Raw genomic sequence first — 23,764 nt, forward strand, 5'->3', positions numbered from 1 at the left:
ACTGAATATGCAAAATATGCAGCAACAGCCTCCAACATGAAATCACTGCCATCATCCGAAAACAGTTCAGCCATCCAATTAAATAGTGGAAAAGAACATACGTGCTCCTCAAGCACTGGATCCTCTAGCATCATCAGAGGACAACTCGGTGGGTTTTCAAGAAAGCTCTGTGCCAAGAACTCATGCGCCGCTGCGAGTATATCCCAATGACACATTAGTCCATGCATCGCTGCCAAGCATAGCAGGAAATAACGCGGCAGCGTTTTTAACTATCCCGTTTTTGTATTTTATTTTATTTGTGTTCGTTTTACCTTGTTTTTAGGCAGCAGGCTTGTCCCTTACTCGCACTATAATTGTCATTCCACCGCGCTTGGCGGGTCCCTGGTTTTTCCGGTCTCCTCGAAGTTTGGGCGCCATATTGGGGGTAGTTTCCTGGACGCCTGGCGGCGCCAGTTCTGCTAGCAGACCAGCTGTCGCAAGGACACGCTGACCTGCATATAAAGTGATCCTTCTAACGCGCAGCGTTTTCGCCGGAGTCACGCCAGAGTCCAGCCCGTCAGCGTCCCGGAGGCGACTAGGGCGACGGGCTGGGCTGGTCTCAGGTGGCCTTTTCAACCTCCGTCATCATTATGCTCCAATACACGGCGGAGGAGCTCCGGTCCCTACAAAAGGTGGGGGGCTCGTGCCGCAAGGTATTTCCGGGCCGCTATAAGGGTAAGAGTCGGTGTCCTGCCTGTGGATGGTTGCCACACAAGATCTGGGCTACCGTATTAGACAGGGAGGTAGATAGCGTGAAGCATCTTTGTCTGCTATTAAATACTAGATCACTTAGCAGACATGCACTGGATATCTATAATCTTTTGGTAACAGAAAAGCCTTTGTGCTTGATGTTGACTGAGACGTGGCATGGGGAGCTTTCTAACCCCGATATTGTTACCGTCATTCCCCCTGATTACAACATCTTTAGGCAAGATAGACTGAAAGTGCGGGGGGTTGGTGTGGCACTTGTGGTAAACAAACGCGCCACTTGCACCACTATTCCTATGGATGTTATCATGGGATGTGAATCCCTTGCCTTCTCTATAGTACTATCGCCGCATCAATCTTTTAAAGGACTTCTAGTCTATAGGCCCCCGGGACCGACAGGCACCTTTTTTGAAGAGCTCCAGTCGATAATCTCGACACTGGTGCTGAGATCTGAGCACTGCATACTGGCAGGCGACTTCAATAGCCACATGGACGAGGGAATGGATGTAGACACGATCAAAATGATTGATGCTAGGGTCCCTTTAGGCCTTTCTCCATATCACCTCGGACTGACGCATGAAAAAGGCCATACCCTGGTTCTGGTCTTCTCGACCACTTCTATAGAGATGTTGGCGCCTTTGCAGGTGCTTTGGTCGGATCACAGGTTGGTCAAATACTATGTGTCGGAGGTAAAAAAAACATCTAGTGCTCCTCCTCGGCAGTTGCCACAAGGGTCGAGGGCGTACCACCGGGTGACTCCAGAATTGCTGGCACAGGCATGCCTGGTTCACCCATGTCCTATGACAGGAGACCTAGAAAGGGATTTAGAACTGTTGCAATCGTGGCTTACGGACAGGCTGGATGATCTTGCCCCGGTGAGGCCTCCTCGCAATACAGCTAAACGGGCTTCTGCCCCTTGGTTTACCGAAGCACTGGCGGCCTCACGGCGGCAGTGCAAGGTGGCAGAGAGAGGTTGGCGTTCGCAATATGATCCTGCGGCAAAGCTTGCTTACAGAACCTCTGTCAAAGCCTACCATCGTGACATCCTCTTTGAAAAAAGAGGCTATTTTGCGAGGAGAATTGAGACTGCCTCTAATTCGTGCAAGGAGATATTCGCTATCGTGAGGGAATTTACGGCCCCTCGTGCTCCTTCGACTCGGGTACCCCCTACTGAGGCGTGGGTGAGCGCCCTTGCCAATTTCTTCACCTCCAAGATTCAGGACTCTTTCCCCCTGAAGGGGGTTGACGCATCTCCCTATTCTGAGGGTGTCTTCGATTTAACAGCAAGGGCAGACCCGGTTCTGGCAGATTTTCCGCCACTTTCAGTTTCCTCGTCCCTGGACCTTATGGCCTGCCTCAAATCCGGATCGCCTCTTGACGCATGCCCTGCCAAATTTTTGGCAAAGGTGGCCGAAGTCATTAATCCCATCGTGAATCCTATCCTGAACCGCTCTTTGAGTGAGGGGGTGGTCCCGCAGGCCTGGAAGCAGGCGATGATAATCCCTCTGCTTAAAAAGCCCGGCCTGGACTCGGAGGTGTTGGCTAATTCCAGGCCCATTTCGCTCCGGCCCGCTTTTGCTAAGATCCTGGAGAAGCACACGCATATTGTGCTCTCCGACTATTTGGAATTCCATGATCTGCTGCACTCCACCCAATCCGGCTTCCGAACCAACTTGAGCACCGAAACAGCGCTCTTGGAAGTTTCGGAGGCAATTAAGGAGGTACTGGACTCAGGAGGCAAAGCGATGCTTGTGATGCTCGATCTGTCGGCGGCCTTTGACACCGTCCCCCATGAGGGTCTCCTCGCCAGACTTTATGAGATCGGTCTGAGGGGGACGGTGTTCAGCTGGTTTAGATCTTTTTTGGCTGGCGGTCGACAAACGGTCTGGGCCTCCTCTAGTTCTGCCGAGATGCCGTCACTGGGAGTCGGAGTCCCACAGGGCTCAGTGTTGAGCCCGACTCTCTTCAACATCTTTATGACCCCTCTGGCGGCACTGGCGGAATCTTTCGGGGCCCAGATCGTTTCCTATGCCGATGATACCCAGCTCCTCTTTACCTCGGGAAAGGAGCTGATTTTGACGGAGAGAGTATCCGTGGTTGCCTTGGGGCTGTTTTTAATTGGTTCCAGCTTAACAGCCTCAAGTGCGACTCAGATAAATCGGAGGTACTCTTCTTCGGCTGCAGATCGGACCCATATTGGCAGGAATGGTGGCCTGTTAATATGTTTCTCCCTGCAGGCTCTTCCCAGTTAGCCAAGAACATGGGGATTAAGATCGATAATGGTCTGACATTGAGATCCCAGATTCTTGGCCTCACTGGCACCTGCTTTGGCCTCCTCGGGATGATCCGCAAGTTTCTTCCTATGCTCCCGGAGAATCACAGGAAGATAACGGTTCAGGCTATAATTGGCTCGTGAATGGATTATTCGAATATCCTTTATCTCGGCCTGCCGGAGTATTTGCTGCAACGACTGCAGGTGGTCCAGAATTCGGCAGCACGGGCCATCTTTGGACTACCCGGCCGAGCTAGAACCTCAGGCCTCCTGCAGTCACTCCATTGGCTGCCTATCCTGAAGCGGATAATCTTTAAGGCCTTGAACTTGGCCCATAAAGCTCTACATGCTTCAGGAGCAAAATATCTCCAAAAAGGTTAGCTTTTTACCATCCTGCACGGTCCCTGAGATCTGAGTCTCTGTTTCTCGCCGTGGTCCCTCGTATAAAAAGGGCACGTATAGGGGGCCGATCTTTCAGACTGCTGGCTCCGCAGCTTTGGAATGCTTTACCAGTAACACTGCGCAGTACCTCCAATCTGTTGGCGTTTAGGAAGGGCCTAAAAACCTGGCTTTTTACTCTTTAGATATGAGTCTTGATTTTTGTTTAGGGTCTTCTTATTCTCTGCTTTTTCTCTGTTATGTTTTGGTACAGGTTTGCAATAAAGTGCTGGGACACTCTGAGTAGCCGTGCTCTATACAAGACAAATATAACATAACATAACATAATCCTTTCGCCTGAACAAACCAACTCCTGAGTAACTACGGGGCTCATCAGATGATTAAAATAGACGTCGGGAGACACCGTCAAGCAGAGACACAAATCAAGGCCCCATTCGAAATCGCAGCTCAGGCAATGAAACACAGGCTGGACACATGTGAAATAGGAAAATCGAAACGATAATCCAAATGCCGTGCTTAAAGTTGCAAGCGGGAGGGTGCCATAGTAATCAAGCATCCGGTTGCGAAACAGCGGTAAGAGGGGCTCTGCGGCTTCTAACGCAGGACGGGCATCCATGTTTAATAAAACAAAATATCACCAAAACGCCTGCAGCCAATGCCAGCAAAACAGGGAAGCCACCAAACCGACTTGAAAATATAGAATGAAAGAAGGCCAAATATTTTCTCGAATGAAGTCACGAGACCACTGCTAACTAATTTAAAAAAGTGAGCCAGGCCAGAAGTGGAGGAGGCATTAAAGATTTGATGAACCAGCTCGCTAAAGTGTAACGGCAAATCAGTATTTAAAAGCGCCTGCACCTCTGTGCGCGTGTTAGCTATGTGAAGGACGAATGTTTCTCGGGCTGAACTCAGGGCCACCTCTTTTTGAGACAAAAGGGCTCTTATTCTACTCATACCATTGAACTCCGCTTTCAAGGTTGGGATGCGCGGCCAGATGGAAACATCTGAATTCCGATGCATAGGGGGATACAGAACGTTTTTGCAACAGACAACACGTTCTGATACAGTTACCACATAAGCGATACCTTTAATTAAACCACAACACTCTTCGTTATTCAACAGTAAATAACTACCGTTTGCCAGTAATGTGAATGTGGGAACGATTGCGGGAACCAGAGTTCCTTTCAAAACACAGGCTAAATTAGGCCGTTCCCGATTACAAGAACCATGTAACTGGATGTGCCTGCATATCAACGAATGGTCAGGGGACTCTGTGCATTCTTCCCCATTAAGATACACCTCTTTCTCGTCTTTCAGGCACCTATATGTGAACGGAAGAGACCATGCCTCATGGGGGAATGCGCTACCTAATGGTTCATATCGCCCTTTCGCAATATATCGCATTCAATTAGTAAACTTGTACAAGGCAAATGGTAATGTGATTAATCCGTGGATAAGCCACGTTGCAGCAGCGGCCTCAGCTACAGAGAACGGTAAAGATTCCAACCTCTTAATATGTAACATGGAAAAGGATGCGTCATGCATTGAAAGCATGCGCTGTTTGTCAGTCAAATTAAATGGGGCAAAGAGGGAGGGCACGTTCATGTAATTCCAGGGCACTCTACCTGCCTTAAGTGTCTGCAGGGTCCACGCAAATTGCATTACAGAACGCAATTGATTTTGACCATGGTATAACACAGACACTTCATCATTTACAATATCAACCACAGAAGAAACAATATTATTCAACGTGTAGATGCGGGAAGAAAGCATGTTAATACTGTTATCGACAACTGCAAGCACCTTTTCCAAATTAGCTTGATCAATAGCCCTCAGGCGCTTAGCAGCCTCAATTTGCGAAAGTTTCCAGATTTTATTGTAAACAGCATAAATCCACCGTTTAGATCTACCACTAGCTGGGCCCTTTATGAAATCATTTAAATCGACATTGTCAGTTAACTGGGATAGATGTAGTTTAACTGCAGTTAATGTAGAATGTTGTAGCCAATTCTGACATAATTTGCCTACGGAGTTAGTGGTGACAGTATGATCATTATCAAAACGGGGATCAGGCCTGACTGGCGTAAAACCTTCAGTTAAACCCAGAAAGCGACGTTGGCAAGAATCAGAGCTTCTGTGCCACATCAGCCAACCCTTCGGATCCAAACTGGATACATTAAAGGATGAATTATGCAATAATGTTTGCAATTCTCGAATGGAAAACTGTGTGAAATTATTCCAACCGGAATATTCTTCCAAATCAGGAATAGTAGGGGTATTCACCTTTTTTGAAGTAGCCAATCCAAAGCATGTTGTCTGGGAAATACTAGAATTTAAAAACAACATATGATTTGGGATGAGACATGCACGGTGCAAAGCCTCAGTGCCTTGTACCTGCCAACTTTTAGAACCCCAAACCGATTTAAGGTCAATGGTTTCCTTCCATAGCTCGTAGCCCTCAACAGATAATTTGTCTAGAAAAGACTTCGAATACAACAATTTAGTATCGGTAAGTCTAACCTTGAACATGGACTTCTGTGTCATCTTAAAATAAAAGCACTCATGACTTGATTGATTAAAGTCTGTAAAATAAGTGTACTTTTTCAAAAATGTACTGGAGCTGCCTTGTAATGATGCTGGGCAATGTTCCCACTGTGTGTAATTTACAGTACCCCTCCTGGAACTCGTTTTATGCAGAAAATGGTTACCAAAATGTTGAAAGCAAAATAAATCACCATAATTAGCAGATTCTAAATATAAATCTTCAGCATCAAAGGCAGCATAATATTTCAAATCAGAGAATAATGATTCTACGGCCTGAACATCCCAATCATCAGAACGTATGTTTTGTTTCACCACATCCCCCATGTTCACTCTGAGTACATTAGGGACATTAACTACTTCAGTAGGGCCATGCATTTGAAATTTAACTGCAACCCACACAATCCCATCAAGAACCGGCCAAGCAGTGATGTTAACAAAATTCAAGTCTCTTTTCAGTCTGTGTGCTGAATGTGATGAGGAAAAGGGGGCCAAAGTTCCATTAAAATGTCGAATGCATGTTCTCTCCTCGACATAGTGTCCATCGATGAGACTGAAGAAAAACACACAACCAATTGACATAAAAAGGTAAACTAAAAAAAGCACCAGCCAAATATATGTCCAAGGGGGAATTAAAAAATGTTTTTTAAATAAAGAGGCATAAATCGCACAACGTGAGGGTTTTGTCGAAGTCACTGAAACAGAGTCAAAGGAGAATCTGGATTCTGTGGCCAAACATGTTTGTAAATGAGGCATAGATAAATCAGCTGGATAGGCGTAATCCGCATTAGAAGTAGTGGCCAAAACAGAATTTCTCACAATCGAAGGACAGGAGACTGCCGGTGTCATGCTATGAAGAATCGGCCACCCTGTGTATCTTGACATTGTCAATTGAGATAAACCTGTTTTCCTTACGACCTGGAAGTGGTGGTAAAATGACTGTTCTTGTGCCCTTCACTCCAAGAACGGGAACCGGTGTTCGATAGGAAGGACCAAATTCTTTCTTGTTATCGATCTTCTCTCAAACCAGTTCTCCAACTTTGGGTAGCCAGCCAACTACCGGGATCTGCAACGCATCATCCAATGTGGAGGGCAAATGTTCCTTTGCAAGACTGTCTCTGGTCTTTTGTAGATCCTGTAAAACATTGCCATGTTCATCTACGTCAAAGGCCGTGGCTTGGGCCACGCAGTCTAGACCGTCGAGGTCAGGGACATACATCTTGATACCAAAGAGCATTTTGTACGGGGTCCGCCCACCCAGAGACCTTCTAGGGAGATTATTTAGAGCACGCTATTGAGATGGGCCAACCAGTTTATGCCAGTGCCTATAACTCGTGCTGTCAAAGATTGCTTTAAGTCACGGTGCATTCGCTCCACTACACTATTACCCTCAGGTCTGTACGGAGACGAAAACTTGACTTGGACCCCCAACGAAATCATAGCATCCTTATACGCCTTAGAGGCGAAATCCGGACCCTGATCCGAATGGAAGGTACCACAGGCAAAAATCTCTACAAAGACACACAAATCTCTTATGACAGTCCGTGAATCAGCGCTGCGATGGGGCCATACCCACACAAAGCGTGTGCATGAATCAACTGCTACTAAGATGTAATTATACGCAGTATCAGAAGAAAAAGGACTGCAGTGATCTAAATAAACGCAACCCAGTGGTTTATTAGATATGTACAACTGTGTCTGTGGCGGACGCGCAGCAGTCGAAGGCTTAATCTGTTGGCAAATGTCACATTGAAGGACATAATCGCGCATCTGTTTATACAGTCCCCGCCACCAGAATCGTTGCTGTAGCGGAGTTACAGTGGCCGAGACGCCCGCATGCGCAGACGCCACACCTTCATGCGCCGCTGTAATCAATGCAGCCCTGCGATCCAAGTTGGGAATCAACCGTTCCCCAACATCAGGAATTTTCACATAAGGAACCTTATCGGGACTTAAGTGTGATGTGTACTTCGAAGGGAATCCCGCAGGATATTTACCTCCCTTCTCAGTGGCAGCTACAGCCGCCAAGATGTCATCATCTATTTTACTTTTGGACCGTGTAACTGCTGCAACTAAATATTTTGATACTGCAGATTTCGCTGCTTCATCAGCAAGCGAGTTACCGACAGTGTGAACTCCAACACGCTGATGGCCGAGAGTATGAATCACAAACACAAGTGGCAACAGCTCTTTAAGCTCAGCCACTCTGACCCAGATCATTTTATGTTTTATTGTGCTACACTCGGAATCACGAAAGTCATTCTGAATCCAAAAGAACAAGTTCTCATTGTAAGACTGGACACAGTAGTAAGAATCACTTACACTTAGTGTTGTCACACTAGGATCTGCGTACTCCAATGCAAGCATCAGCGCACGAAGCTCTGCTAATTGTGCAGTGCAGTCCCCTAGTGTCTGCGTGTGCACGACACTGGACTTGAACTCTTCGTTCACCATGACACCGACCACAATGGCGCATGCGGAAACGTAGGCATGTTTAGAGCCATGCGCAACCTGCGCCGAACCATCAGTGTAAATGATGCAATGGAAATCCTCCAAAGGCCGCATTGCTAAAGGAGCTGGATGAACAAATTCATACTGTAAGTACTCCTGCGACCGTAACGATGCGTCAACAATAAACGTGACATCCTGGGACGTCAAGGATGCAGCCCATTGAATCCACTGAGGGTGCAAAGCTTTGGAATTTGGTACACTGGCTTTCGTAACTGCCTCCAAGGCAGGACACGGGGTAACAACCAACATGCGCTTTCCCTGTGGCAGGGCACGTTCCTTAAGAATTGCCATCTGCACAGCCGTCGAAACTTTCTCCACAGTGGAAAAGCGCAATTCAGCCGAAGTGTAGAAGTGTGACTTGTAAGCAATAGGTACTGTGTCTCCTTCATTAAAAGTCGGGTACGTGAAACCCACCGTCCCAGGGATAATTCTTATCACCAGGTTGGTCTGGTTATCACGAGTCAGTAAGAATTTAGAAGCGAGCAGATCAGCTTGCAAAGACTGCAGAATAGCTGAATGCTCAGGCAGCCAGCATGATTTGGAAAAAGTTGGTTGTATCAAAGCATACAAAGGCTTGATACACTGGGCATATTCCGGAATGTATGTTCTCCCGAAATTCAAGAAGCCCAGTAAAGATTGTAATTTTTTTAGTATTGTCGGAGCGCGCAGTTGTGCGCATTTCTCCAGGAAGTGAGGAGCCAATCCCTTTCCCTCATTGTTGAGCTCGTAGCCCAGAAACAACACTGTGTACTCTGCAATATGCGATTTTGCAAAGTTGAATTTGTAACCCAAGTTTGCAAATGTACAAATAATCCCTTTGACTCGACACAGATGCTCCCAAAGTTCGTCGTCCGTGAGATATATGTCATCCACACACGAACAAGCATCCGGGTCAATTCTCTCCAAAAGAGAGACTATGCGGACAGTAAAAATCCCAGGACTATTCTTATAGCCCATAGGCAAACGCCGAAATTGTATCTGGGCACCGCCGCCAGTAAAGGAGGTCCATTGGGAACTTAGACCATCCAATCGATGGGCATAAAAACCATTGGAAATGTCAAGCGTGGTTTTAAACTGCTTACGCACAAGACTATTCACGAGGGCAGAGCCGTGAGTATTCTGTACTGCACAGTTACGGCAATGCGAGTTTAAATGCTGGTAATCCAACACCAAACAACATGAACCGTCTGGCTTGTTTACAGTAAAAAGAGGGTTATTCATTGGTGACACACATGATTCAATTACACCTTGATATTCCAATTGTTCAAGGATAGCCGCGACGGAAGCTTAGCTTCACGACGTATGGGATATTGAGGTTGAGGTTGAGGTTGAGGTTGTGGCTGAGACCGTAAAGGAATCTCGTGGCATGGGGACAATTTATCCCAACCACATTGATTGCGGTACACAGCCGGCGCTAGAGCCAGAGCCCACTCTTCTGCAAAATGCAGCGCATCCTCTTTCGAGACTGTGTTCGCGAAACTGGGGAGGATTACCTCCTCCCCTCGCGGAGCTGAGAGAACAAAAGGTGGGGGCCAGTCAGCCTCCGAAACCAAAAGGTTTTAGGTAGACGAAAGATTTTCCCAAAATACCCCTTTTATGGTTTTTTTGTATGTCACCCTCTTAACAGGACAATTTCAAAAAGTCTATCAGGGGGAGCAACTCTTGTATCAGCTGTTTCAATCACAACATAAGTATCAGTCGCTGTCACCTTTAGTAGTGGACGCAGGGCCTCTCTCACTATGGTAATCTCCGCCACGCTGTCCAGCAAGGTCAGAGCCCACGTCAGATTCCGAAGCCGCGTTCTCACTATCTGTGGCATATCGATGCGCTGTTAAGGCTGCAACTTTTTTCTTGGCAAACTGCGGTCTCTTCGGTGTCGAGCCTTCCTGCCTTTCTGCACCGTTTTTCGGGCGGGGCTGGTCACGTCCTTGCTGGCCACCCCGACCCCTGCTGCCCCCTCCTCTACCGGTTGTCTGGGCCGATGAGTCCTGAAAGGAACGAGGAGAGCGTTGGTCAGAAGCCTGAAATCGATCAGGAGATTTAATCATCGCGCAAGTCATAAACATGTTCCGACTGCGCAGGCAACGGAGACGCAGGGTGAGAAACCTGTGTTTGATGTTGTTGCTGCAGCTTACCCTATTTCTGTATTTTAGGCTAATTTTGTTTTTGGGACTTTGGCTAAACTTCCGGTTAGGAAACTTGTCCCTGAGGCTGCTTTTTCTCCTTAACAGAAAAAGGCTTAAGACCCTTACTATTGCGACCCACAGTTTTATAAGCCGCCACAATAATTTTCGCTAACTGTCGGGGTTTCTCGGCATCGGGGAGCGCCGCCAACGCGTTAGCAACCTGAAAGTTCACTGCATCCCCCTTGACATGAGCAAGGATGAGATCGCAAACCACATCAAAGGTGCCACACAGGCGCATGCCCAACTCAACCGCAGACTCCGGTCCGTGATCATCTTGAACACGTTTAAGGACCGTAGACAGCGTTGACGTAGACGGGGTGCCGTAGCACCTTGCATAGCCCGCTGCAAAAGTCTTACCCCAGGTCTCACAGTCAACGAGCTCAGGGGCCAAATCTTTCGGCAAACTAAGCGTAAGAATCCGGTGTTTTTCACCAGAAGTGTATTAGGAAACAGCTTCCAGCTGGTCAAATTTCTCGGCAAGCCAGAAAGGATAATCATCCTTATCCTGGGGCTTCTTGCCCATTACGGCTTTGACCATGACGGGACTGAGTTTCAAACCACCCTGTCCGGCCGGAAGCGCTGCACCCCCCGGGGCTCCACCCGGAAGATTACGGCCCATGTAATTGCACTAAGGCTCTAATCACGGCAATTGCGACTACGTGTAGTCGTCGAAGTTCAGCCACGTTACAATTGCCGTGTAGAGGATGAGGAGTAAATCCAGCCAAAACAGGCCAACTAGCGCCTGGAATGGACAAAGGACCTAACCTCGGAGCGGTCAAGGAATGGGGTAGGGCGCCACCAAACCAAACTCGATGCTGCCAAACGTCAATAGGAACTTCCTGTGCCCTGTACGGAGTATACTCATTAGGTACAGCCGTGGGAGTGTACGTGTGGAACACATTAGAATTCGCGTCCCCCTCCGGAAATGTCACCCACGAATAAAACAGTTTGTAAGGGTAAGCAGCATCCGCACTCACCACCATGATCACAGCCAAGCCTTCCAAAGGCACATAGTACATCCACAAAGGATCTCCCACCGTAATGCGACTATGTTACGGAATGTCCACGGCAGCCATGACCGCACAGGAAATACGAAACACAAAGTAAACTTTGTAGCACAACTGGGTAGTAATTCAAGGAAACCGTTTTAGTAAGAATCAAGCTTGAAAAGACCCATTTCAAAAATAGGTAGGTTTTTCCGACACCACCGTTTTCCGGGAACGGCAGTGAAGCGGTTAAGGAATGAATGATATACTACTCGAGTATCATGATATAAGACCAACAACGTATGGGCGCCATGTAGCGGGAATTCCGTTCTCCTACAGAACTGTGCATAGAGACCTGGAACCTCGGTGAATTAGGATGACCCAAAACTCACCTCAGTACCCAAAATCCCCTTACCGAGCTAGCTACAATGTCTCATTGGTCATAACAAACTCCCATGTTTAGACAAACCAGAACATGAACTTAGATTAACTCCGGTATCGTGGAACACATGAACACTCTTTAGCTATATAATCATTTCAAACCAGAACGTGGAGTAAATGAGGACACGTGCATATTTGAAATATTTATTTACTAATGCAGGGTTCTCAAACGCAGTATCTTATATAATACAAACAAACATATTATAAGCAACAAAGTTATCAGCAGAGTTACTAGTCCATAAAAGGCGAATGGTGACCGCATACTAAGATGCTGTAATGAATAGGAATTAACAATACCTAATTCTCACCCTCCCTATTTAGCATAGTATTTTATATCTATGAAGGTCTCATTTGGGTTTTAGCAGGGCGGGCCCATACCTCAAAATCTCAGTGGCAGAGGATCACATCATCTTCCGCCATCTCTCTGCATGCGAAGCACCATCAAGTGTGGTTCGTGTGTGTTCAGCACAACAATATAAAACCCGCCTAGAGTCAGATTTTGGCAGCAGCATGTGTGTTATGTCTATGGAGGTGCGAAGATCAGACCTCACAACAACACTGTGTCGAGTTATCCTTGGAGCCTTCAGCACTCACTATGCAGACAGTGTACAGAGCAAAACTGATATCAGAGCAATAACATATTATTTCTCAAGTAAATCACGAAGCTCTTCTGGGTTGAAAGCTAAAACAACAATTATGTGTCGTGTGCAAAATGAAGCAAAAAGGAAGAATGGCGTTTAAGCATTTAATAAGCTCATGCTAACTTAACACAGTATATAGAAAAGGATTCGCTATATGACAGCTCATTCTACGAGATCAGTTTCATCTTCTACGGCTCTGTCCTCTGGAGTTCCTATCAAGGACATTTGAAGGGCGGCTACATGGAGCAGTGCCCATTCATTCACGAATCACTACTGTTTGGACTCTTGAGTGAGGCAGCAGTTGGACAAGCAGTCCAGCGGAACCTCTTCCAATAAGCGGTGAGCTTTCCCTTCTATCCCTCCTTCCTATATTGCACATTTTGTATCTGATAATGTTTTCTATCTATTGTTGCAAAGGGTATCTACTACCTATGATAATACTTATACTGTATTATACTAATATACATGTAGCAAAATGTGCATTTATTGCTTACTGCTAGCTACTCTGATACAAAGCATGGGAATCTATGAAAGTCCAATACTGGGGCAAGAAAACAAGTTACTTACCTGTAACTTTGGTTCCCCAGTATTGGTAACTTTCATAGATCCCTATGCGCCCACCCACCTCCCCTGGGAAAGCTCAGCCTTCAGCAAAGGTGGTTACTGTTACACAACAGCTACGAAAATCTGAGGCTCTCTCTTGGAGGGTTCTATGGGGTGAGGCTGATCTGATTGGTTGTTGCAGTTTTTTGGTCTCTTTTACAAAAAGAGGGCGATATGCTACAAAATGAAATGAAGCCTAGGCCTTTCTTTCTCTTTTGTAACTACTGCTATGGTAGTTTCTGTTCACCGAGGCTCTCATTCGGACAATGGGGAATGATACAAAGCATGGGAATCTATGAAAGTTACCAATACTGGGGAACCAAAGTTACAGGTAAGTAACTTGTTTTCTTCAGGGACCTCTTACAGCTGTTCCAGAGACCACACATGAAGCTTCGTGCAGACTGGCTCTCCTGTAAAAGTTCATGGGCCAGGTCCTGTACCCCAAACTTTCCTTCATTGAGCTTAGCAGCCTTGTTCCCATTGGCATTTAATATTGGCACCTAACTTTGCCCCAAGACTGTTTGGACATTTTTTAGAGGCAAAGTGTCCATCCATTTGAATATCATTTGCTTTGTAGCGGAAGAAAGTCTACATTTGGTGTATTCAAAGCAACACCAACTGTTATAGATTTCAGAAAAAAATTAGATTCCTTATAATTGTCATTTAGCAAGTTTTGATGCATACTTCTAACTGCACATTTCGCACCTTTAGAATATCACCAGACTCCAAAATGGAGTTAGAGGCATCTTGGAGAAATGCTCCAGCATCTCAATAGTTGTGCCACATGGCTTAACTGTGACTCCAAACCACCCTTGAAGTAATGGAGCGGAGCCCATATTAGCACCACACATCTGTGCGCTGACGTTAGTTCTCATCTTTACATGCTCAGTCAAGTCAAAATAGCTTTAATCAATTTGACAAAGCAAATCATAAAAGTACAATAAAAAAATCATCTTCATTAAAATCAATTCCAATTATCAAAATGCATTTTCATACACGAGAATGAAACCCCCCCACTAACAACCATGATACATAGTAGCAAATATTAAGATTGTCTACAAATTGTAGATACACTAGGGCCGGTTTAGCTTGTTTGAAATCCAAAGGAAGAAGAAGAGGACAGATATACTTGTGTCTTAAACTAGCCTGTTTGGGACAACAAGGGCAGAATGTAATGAATCTAGTGCAGCAGCCATGTCACATGAGCATAATGGAGGGTCTGGAGGTTCATGCCACCCCACTAATAATTGTGGAAACAGATTCAGACAGATATACGTTAAGTCTTCTGTGTAAAATCGGCATATCGAGCATTAAATACAAATCTAACTTGCTCGAGGATTTCACTATAGCTTAATGGATACACAGGCTTTTGGACAGTGAACATGAAGGCCTTTTCTCTTGCAAGTATCGCAAAAAAAGACCCCTTTACCGAGGCAACATCTGATTTAGAAATAGAGTATGGATCTGAAAGCTGCGATTTACCCAGTTCCGCCAAAATGGTTTTTGATATAATTCAACCATGGTATATTACATTGATCCAGACTCAAACAGTCTCTTAAGATCCTCCTATTAAACTTTAGTTCGCTTTTTATCCATACTGAAAACCACAAAAGTAAAGGGCGAATTCCTGTATAATCCGAAATAAAGCCAGCACCCAATTCAGCATGCACAATCTCTGCATGTTCATTCTAGGGGATCCTACATGACCTACTGAAGAATTTTTCTGCTACTTGTGTTGGCGGACATGGCTTATATCCCCAGATCTCCACCCCAAAACACAGTTGGTACACATTTGTAAAGGTGTAATATTGACTTAATATGGTTGTATCCTGGGCACTTAGAGAAAGCATCGATACTGTGAGCTACCCTGTTAAACGATTGGACATGTGATCTCCTCAAGGGATCCCAATTCTTTTTGCTTTCCAACAAAATGCCCAAATAACAAAATGGGTCCACTTTGCCAATATAATGATCTTTAATTGCATATGTTTTGGTATTTTTCGGGCCCAGTGTCATTGTGTAGGATTTAGTATAATTGATTTTCAGTCCCAGATTGACCATAAAATCGTAAATTAGATCTAATAAAAGCTGCAAGCCATTTGCTGTACGCACTATAAGGACAGTATCATCAGCGTACAGTAATGCTGGGACCAATCTATTTTCTACCTGCGGTGCGTCTTTACACCGACTTCCTAAAAACTGCTCTAGCCTGGTAATATGAAGATTAAAAAGCATAGGAGCCAATATACAGCCTTGCCGGATTCCTCTCCCTAGCTGAAAGTGCATAGTGCATTCACCATTTGGCCCAATTCTTACTTTAGCTTCTAGTCCCATGTGCAAATCCTGCAGAAAAGCTACTAGAGCATAATTCACCCCCATGTCCCTCAGAACAGCGTAGAGTTTCGATGTACCCACTGTGTCAAACGCTGTGCTGAGGTCCATGAAGGCCAAATGAATGCTTTCCCTCCTTGTACAGTGTATTTTTTGTAATTAATAAATAAAGATTCTAATTCTGTTTTACTGTACCTCTTCCTGATCCAAAACCATATTGAATTTCTGACATAATTTCCTTGCTATCTGCCCACTCAATTAACCGAATAAGCAGGACCCGACCAAGACATTTCATGTCCTCTTCTATCAAAGAACTTGGTCGATAAACAGCAGGGTCCGCTCCTGTTCCTTTTTGGAAGATTGGGACAATAGATGATTGTGGATGTGGGAATATGGCCACATGCTACTGTGTTCAAATGTTGAGTAATTAATGGGGCCCAGAGGTCAACAGATGATTTTAAAAGATCCCCCGGCGCTTTTCCTGAAGTAAGTCCTACAATTCCTTCCTTCACCTCCACCAGGTCTAAATGTAGTTTTAACTCTCTATCTGAAAATATGATGGCGGTTGAGTAGCTATTATTTGCATAAATAGTTTAAAAATGAGCTACTCAATTCTGGGCTGGGTTGTTTGGACTATGTCTGGTGCTGCTACATTCCTCCTTGAAGAGTGACTGGTTCAATACTTCCCAAAATTCCGAGCTATCTGCAGAGCTGCATGCCTCCTTTAACTCTTCCCATGATTCTCTTTTAAGGGCATTATTTCAGTTCCTAGCAGCCAGTGCATACAACCTTCTGGCCTCCGTTATAGCTTCTTTCTTCCTTGCCTTTTGCTGGAGGACCAACTTTAGATCTTTATAGCTTTAGTACAACTGTTGCTGAACCATCTAGGACCATGACTGTCTGGCCTTTTGCTTTTCCTGGTTAGGGCAGTTTGAACCATTTTACAGATAGTGGAAAAAGAATCCACAATATCCTGATCAGCAGTGTCTAGATGCAAGCACACCTCAAATTCAGAACTGCTCCTTTGAACCAAATCCCTGTAAAATCCTCAGGGATGATCTTGCCCCAACCAATTTACTAACTTTGTTCCATAATTAAAAGGGTTTCTTCAGGAATATTATTGCTTTTGTCCCTAAAACCACACCACTAGAACTCGGCTATGAGTGGGTTATGATCATTATTAGCACTCCACTCTGCCTTAAACTTAATAAGAAAGGGAAGCATGCCTTCAGACACAAAGATAACATCTGTAGTGGAATTGATACCTCTACCTTAAATATAGATGTTAAATCAGGGGACTCGTACTCCTCTTTCGTCAAAATGTTGATAATTTAAATCTCATGGTATCTCAATTTAATCTCATCTCCCTAGCAGAAATGACTAAAATGGACATACTCTGAGTCCTCATGATGGCCTTCTTTCCCCCTATTAGGACTACACAAGGAACATGGGTTTACGTTAAAGTCCCCTACTAGCAAGAGTATAGGCACATAACTTTTCCCCTCCCCCTCACTTTCCACCATCCCTCACCAGGCCTAGGAGGGGGGTTCCAGAGTCCTAAAATCAATAGATAGATAGTTAGATAATGAATGAGAATTATACTTTCTTAAAAACTACGGAACGGAATACAGTGAAATTGCAGACAGTTTAACAACTACTTAACAGCCATAATTTACTTTTCCTGCATCTTTCCCATGTAGTATTTTGCATACACCAAATAAAGTGAACTTAAACTCTTAACTCCACCCCCCCCCCCCCACCCGACTCCCCTTAAATATCTTCTAGTTTGCCATTATTCAATGCTTTACATAGGGTGCCGGCTCTGGATAGTGTTATTCTATTCTAATATGAAGTACATTCCCTTCATCAATTATCGTTCAGAGTTTTACTGGTACAGTCATTCATCTTCTGGCTATCCTCCATTTTTGGGAAAGTTTTGTGAAGATTTATCGAACAGCGTCATTTCTAAGCAAACCCAAAAATGCTTCTCCTCTGGAAACGTGGTCCTAGCTAGAACTATCCAGCGGCAACCACCACTGGGGGGGGGGGGGGGTGTTAGTTAGTTAATTAGTTAAATACACAGTGGGTGTCACCACTGGAGTTATAGTTGAGTCAGACTTTCCATAATAAGAGCACACCACTGCTGTGCATGGAAGAAGGCTATGTGCAGCAGAGGTAGGGCATAAACAGTGGGTTGAGTGCAGGACCTGGCTAATTAACTATAACTGGTGAATGTTAGTGGGTTTTTTTTAATATAAAAGTGTTTTTAACAGAAATGTTCCCTTCACCAGAACGTCGCTTTAACATCAGGTTTTTTTTTCAGTGAATTTCTAGGGATTTTTAACATGAAGTAAGATTTTATTACCATACGTAACTATTCCAACTCCCTGCAGCGCACAGCCTTAGGCAATGAACAGACGGTCAGTCCTGGACTCCAGGCTTGGTCTGCGGCTAGACTACTGTGCCCAATCTTTAGGGGTGCCAAACTCCCTGCTGTGCACTACCTTCTAGCCCCCAGCTTTGCTCAGAGTGGGGTTGGACAACAGGTCTGGCCTGTGGCGAGGCCCTGCACCTAACTCCCATAGGCAACCAATCCTCCACTGTCACACAACGACTGCCACAACTTCTTTTTATCTTTTTGTTTTGTCCCATGGTAATCTTGCTGTAATCTTACTGTAAATTCATGGTACTGCTGAAAATGTGTGCTTTTGGGTGAGATTGAAGCCGAGTACCTCAAGTACTCAGCAATGTAAAAAAACAAATTACCACTTACCTCTAGGACACTCCACCCCCACCCACCTCTCTCCAGCTCAAAGGTACCCTGTATGTTTTACTTCAACTTTCAGCACACAAGGAGCGAGCTCCTGAGTCCTAAACTGTCAGCCTCAATATTTCACTTCCCAGTTCAGCATGACCGGCCAATCGGAATCTTAATTTGTAATTTTCTTTCCCCTCCGTACTCCCACTAGAATATTGTCAGTCCTTTGAGGGATGTGGGGGAAGTTGGTTTCCTCTAGGACCCCCACCCCCCAACAAGGGCCAATGTGGTAAGGGGCGTTGCAACAGCTGTGGAGTGAGAAAATCTGTTCATAGTGACTTGCCCATTACACATAAATGCTTTAAGTGTACACTTATGTTTTTTGTTGTTCCAGAGAAAAATCTGAAAAACGATGTGTTAATCCAACGATGTGTTCCATGAATGCAGGCGTTGCCAGGGTTCCTCCTACTAGTCACGTTGAACCTTTTCAAAGCATCCGTTGCCATCATGCTCCAGGTACAGAAGATCTACTGCTATTTTTCATAACACAGATTTATGCAAATGCCACATTTTATGTTCTCATCCTGTAAAGCGTTGATTTTATGTAATTGGATGGCAATTCTGTAATTGCTTCTTTTCTGTAAAAGGATTTTAAGGTTGGGTGCCACTGGGTGCAGAGAACTAGGGCCCCTTTTCCTGTGTGACAGCAGAACACCTGCAAGACAACCGCACATCCTGAGACTGGTTTGCAGACTATAGATGTAGGTGGTAATATGTAGGTCACCGTATGCCCCAGAACTGGAGGTGTGTGGTATTGGACCCTTCACACAAATGGCACATACCATCGCTATAGCCAGGTGGCGGGAGAGGGGCTGTACCACATTGGTTGACCTTTACCCAACAAGTCAATTCATTACACTGCAGGAGGCAGCAGAAACATTTAATTTTGGGACGGGGTCAGTTTCTCCAATATGCTAAAATTGCGGCATCAGCCCGGGAGAATTTGGCCTGGATTTCCGGATGCCCCCGATGCTACTCAGACACTTGTTACATTACTGACTGTGGTGGGTGGCCAACATCTCATCACCCATATTTACAGTGGGTCCTACAAGCTGATAGATCAAAATCTCCCCTAAAACTGAAGTACACATGGAAAAGACTAAGTAAGTTCACTGTCACGACTAATGAGTGGACGAAAATACGCCTGTGGTGCGAGAAGTTTCTGCCAGCGCATACTTCAAACTTGCAACATAATACATATTACATACCTCTCGCTTAAACATCTACACACAATATATCCTGCTAGAGATGCAGGGTGCTCATGTTGCAGGTACACATCTGTGGACTTCCTTCATGTCATGTGGAACTGTCCCCAGAATATTAGCTATTGGGTTGCTATTTTGGAACATGTACACACTGCTGCGTGGTGGCTAATTCCTAGGGACTTGAAGCCATGCCTGTTGGGATTAGTCCCTGTTAAGAATAAGGGGAAACTTAGCAGGAAGTTTGTAATACTAGAATTGACCCTTGCCAAGCGCCAAATAGCTATTAGATGACTCAGCCCTGGTGATGGTTGCGCCGTGCTCCTGGAGTGTGCCTTTATCATTTGGTGCTTCATTTTGCCACGGTGATTAAACCGGTAATGTGAGGAGGTACTGTGAGAAAAAAGACTCTCTAACGACTAGCGCCCTGAGTGGGAGTGGCGCTATCCTGTAGAACTCTTACCTGCACTGGGGGACTGCAAGTTCCAGGACTCTGTCTGTTCGCGCACACCTGGGCCGGATCATCGGCACACCCCTAGCCTCAGGCGTGATTTAACCAGTCTATCGTCCCCGCGGCGAGGGAGCGCGCCGGGAGAAGCCCGAGACAAGGGCGGGACCGTTTCTGGCCGTTAGTGGCCGGAAGAGGCCGGGACGGGAAACCCCCCCTTGGTTTTCACTGCAGGGGTTCAAGGCTCCTTTCTAACACTGTGAGCCATATTATTTCCTATTACTTTAGATTGATTAATTTTTATGCTTTGTATTGTACATTATTTTTCAGTACCATTCTCCCAGCACTAGATTTTGTTGTTCATTGGTAATTTTACCCCCGCACTTAAGCGCCCACTGTTTGGAATAAATAGCTTTGCAATGCCTGCCCCAGAGTCAAAGAAAAAGTCGGGCCCAAAACCCCCGTTACCCAGCCTGACAGCAATTGACCGTATGCTTCAAAAAACTATTGGTGTGGTGGCTAATGCCATTGAACACACAGAACGCCGTCTTTCATTACCCGCTGGGTCTTTTCCCCCCTTGCCTTCCTCTAACATATCCACAACTACCATTAACTCTCAGGACTCACTTTTTGCCCCATCCTTCGTCTCCTTCTCATGACTCCATCATGTTCCAAACATCCATAATAGTCCTCCTACTAGAAGTAATGTATCACCGGAGTTTCTGCCCCCCCCCCCCCAACCAGGTTATCCCTGACCCCTACTATCTTTTTGAATGAAGCTCTACCCGATCCCCTTCCTCAAGCTGAGGATCCTGTAGCTACCGAGCCCTCTGATTCATTTACCAGTCTAATTTCGATCCCCGCTTCCCCCCAAAGCGTAAGCAACGATAGCCCGAAGTTACAACCAGAGGACAAAAGCTAGGCTTTAGACAAATCGTAGCAATTCGGAACGTCCACCTATAGGGAATGCCAAGGGGGATGTGGGGAGCCAGAAACAAAAACAGAAAAAGGCCGCTGTCACACTGAGTACAATAAGAGGAAAAAATACTAATAAAAGAGTGCCTGAAATAGCACCAGCTTCAAGTAGTGACAGTGGTTCTCGGGAACAAATTAATGATACTTTACCCTCCTCTTTAATTCCCCCCTTACAGAACGAGGACCTATTAAATAAAATTGAGCATCTTATGATATCTCTAATGGCTCCCCTCCTGGAAAGGGTAAAGCGCATAGGAGACAAAATTAATAATCTGGAGAGAGTAATGATTAGTGGTTCGAACACCCCAGCGCAATCAACTAGCGTATCAAACACGAAGTCTTTTGTCCAGCAACATCGCCCTCCCATACATAACACTCTCACTAATAACACGACTCATCCTTTACCCGCCCATCGACCGCTAACTAAGCAACCAACGACTACGGTGGTCACTATGGGCAGACCCTTACAGAACACTTCGGAGATCCCAGAAACTAAGGAGCAGGAAAAAGCTGAGGGATCTTCAAGTCAGGGCTCGGACCACGAGGGACAGACGATACTGAACTCTAGTGTAATAAAGGACCTTTACCCGACAACAAAATCTAGGAGGCCATTCACAGGTATCGACCTACCCCCGCAATCACAGCCCTACACGGTAGTGTTAGTTGGAGTCCCGGAATTGCCCCAAGGAAGAGTAGAGCATTTTCCAGACTTAAAGAATAAAGTGGCCTACTGGCTGAATAAGAACAGGCCCCTGCCACCTGACATATCCGGGCAAATTCTATTTGCAAGGAGGTTAAGCTGGTTGGGACACAGAAGAAAGGATCTTCCAGGGGATTGTGTTATTAATTTTGGGGATAGGCGGGTGGTAGAACACATTTCCAATTGGCCTGTCCAGTTCAGCGAGAGTAACATCCTTACTAGGGACTTGAGTTTTTTTTACCCCCAACTTCCCCCAGTTCAAACCATCAACTACCGTAGGGGATTTCCAAATCGAGATGTTCCAGTAGGCGGGGGTCTGAGATATAACATCCCTACTTTCAATCATTTTGATGCGCTTTCCGATTTGGAACGGGTGGATTGACTTCCTCCCACAGTTTTGACCCAACCCGGGGGGTCAACACACCCATTCGTTCTTCTGCTTTAGTTAATTCGGTTCATAGCGGTGCAACAAACAACGAAGTCTCTCTAAATTCCATACAGCTTAGTTACTGTGAGGGAAACGGGGAATCAGATCCTAAGCCTGTAACAAGCAAGGCCAACTATCTTGAACATTTTGTTCTGGAATGTGGCGGGCCTACGTTCAAAGGCTGTAAATGATATCTGGCTTGATTTCATCCACAACTACAGTATTATAAGTTTGCAGGAAACCTGGGCAACATCAGAATTACACATAGAGGGTTACAGAACTCTTTTCTCCCCAGCGTTACCCTCTCCCTCTGGGAGAGCAAAGGGTGGTCTGGTTATATATGTATCCAATACTCTCCAACTTACAAGGATAGTCCCTGTCAAACTGGAACTAAACTTTCAAATAGTTGCCCTTCATCAAAGTAATACCAATGCCCTTGTAATAGTAAATTTTTATAATAACTTGACCGCGGAGGTCTTAATAAATACAATAAAGGAAATAGATCATTGTCTCCACGAATTTTACTCCAGGGCTCGCAAGGAGCTGACTATAATCTGGGGCGGGGACTTTGCCCAAACCCTCTCTAAGTACAGTTCTAACTCGCTCTGTGGTATAGTGGATGAAAATAGTGATCCGATAACCCATTTCCCTCACACCGCAGTCGGGCATACCTTGAATGAAACCTTATACGGTCTTGATCTCGTTCTTGCTAATGACTTGGTCAATCCTCCTGTACCAGTAACACCCACCTATAACGGCAGAGGGAGGCAAAGCACAATTGATTTTATATTCATATCAGGATCAGTGGGTAGGGTTCTTTTAAAATGCAAAACTCACGATATTGCTGTCAGCGACCACTATCCGAATAGTATAGCCCTAAACTTCTTAATAGCCACATGAGGCCCAACATTAAAACGCTTTTAAGTCAAAATAACTTTTTAATGGATAGACTAAATGGCTATTCACTTAGGTGGGAAAAAGTGGATCCGCTGGCCATTACAACAAGTCTGGTTACAAACCTTAGGCAAGCGTTCGCAAACTGTCTTGATCCAGCAACTACTAGTGAGGGAATAATGGTTAACTTTTCCAAAATGATAGCATCAATCAGGGAAATCCTTTTGGTAAACACGAAATCAGGTAAAATCAGAACTAAGGGTTGGTTCGACAGTTCCTGCACAAAAGCTCACCAGAACCTAAAAATAGCCTTAAACAAAAAAGATAGAATTCCAAAGGATATTGCAGCTCTTAGAAAGACCTATAATCAGGCCCTAAAATCTAGGAAGACTACTCTCAAACAAGATCCCTGGAGGCAACTCAACAGATCATGTACTATGAGGGATAGCGCCGCCTTCTGGAAGGTTGTGAAGTCCCCTTTTTTATTAGACGCAACGGCTAACCCCAGCATTGATGTTGCGATTGAACACCTGTGGGTTAAGTATTTAGAGCGGATTTTCAGCCTTCTCTCAACCGCAAATCAGCCAATTCCAACGGGGTCAGTTAAATTAAACTTTCCGTTGCCTATTTATATCACACACG

The 23,764-nt window shown here is 45.3% G+C and overlaps 1 protein-coding gene across 2 annotated transcripts in view; it reads left to right on the top strand.

Moving 5' to 3' along the window:
- ZCCHC14 (zinc finger CCHC-type containing 14) overlaps positions 1–23,764 on the top strand; it is a 749,748-nt gene that overhangs the window by 513,387 nt on the left and 212,597 nt on the right. For both annotated transcript variants that reach the window (XM_086945829.1, XM_086945830.1), the window contains exon 10: positions 18,811–18,932. In XM_086945829.1, coding sequence (XP_086801955.1) covers positions 18,811–18,932 — 122 coding nt within the window. The remainder of the gene's footprint in view (positions 1–18,810; positions 18,933–23,764) is intronic.

The sequence above is a fragment of the Lissotriton vulgaris genome, chromosome 12 (assembly GCF_964263255.1).
Source record: "Lissotriton vulgaris chromosome 12, aLisVul1.2, whole genome shotgun sequence".
Classification (NCBI taxonomy): Eukaryota; Metazoa; Chordata; class Amphibia; order Caudata; family Salamandridae; genus Lissotriton; species Lissotriton vulgaris.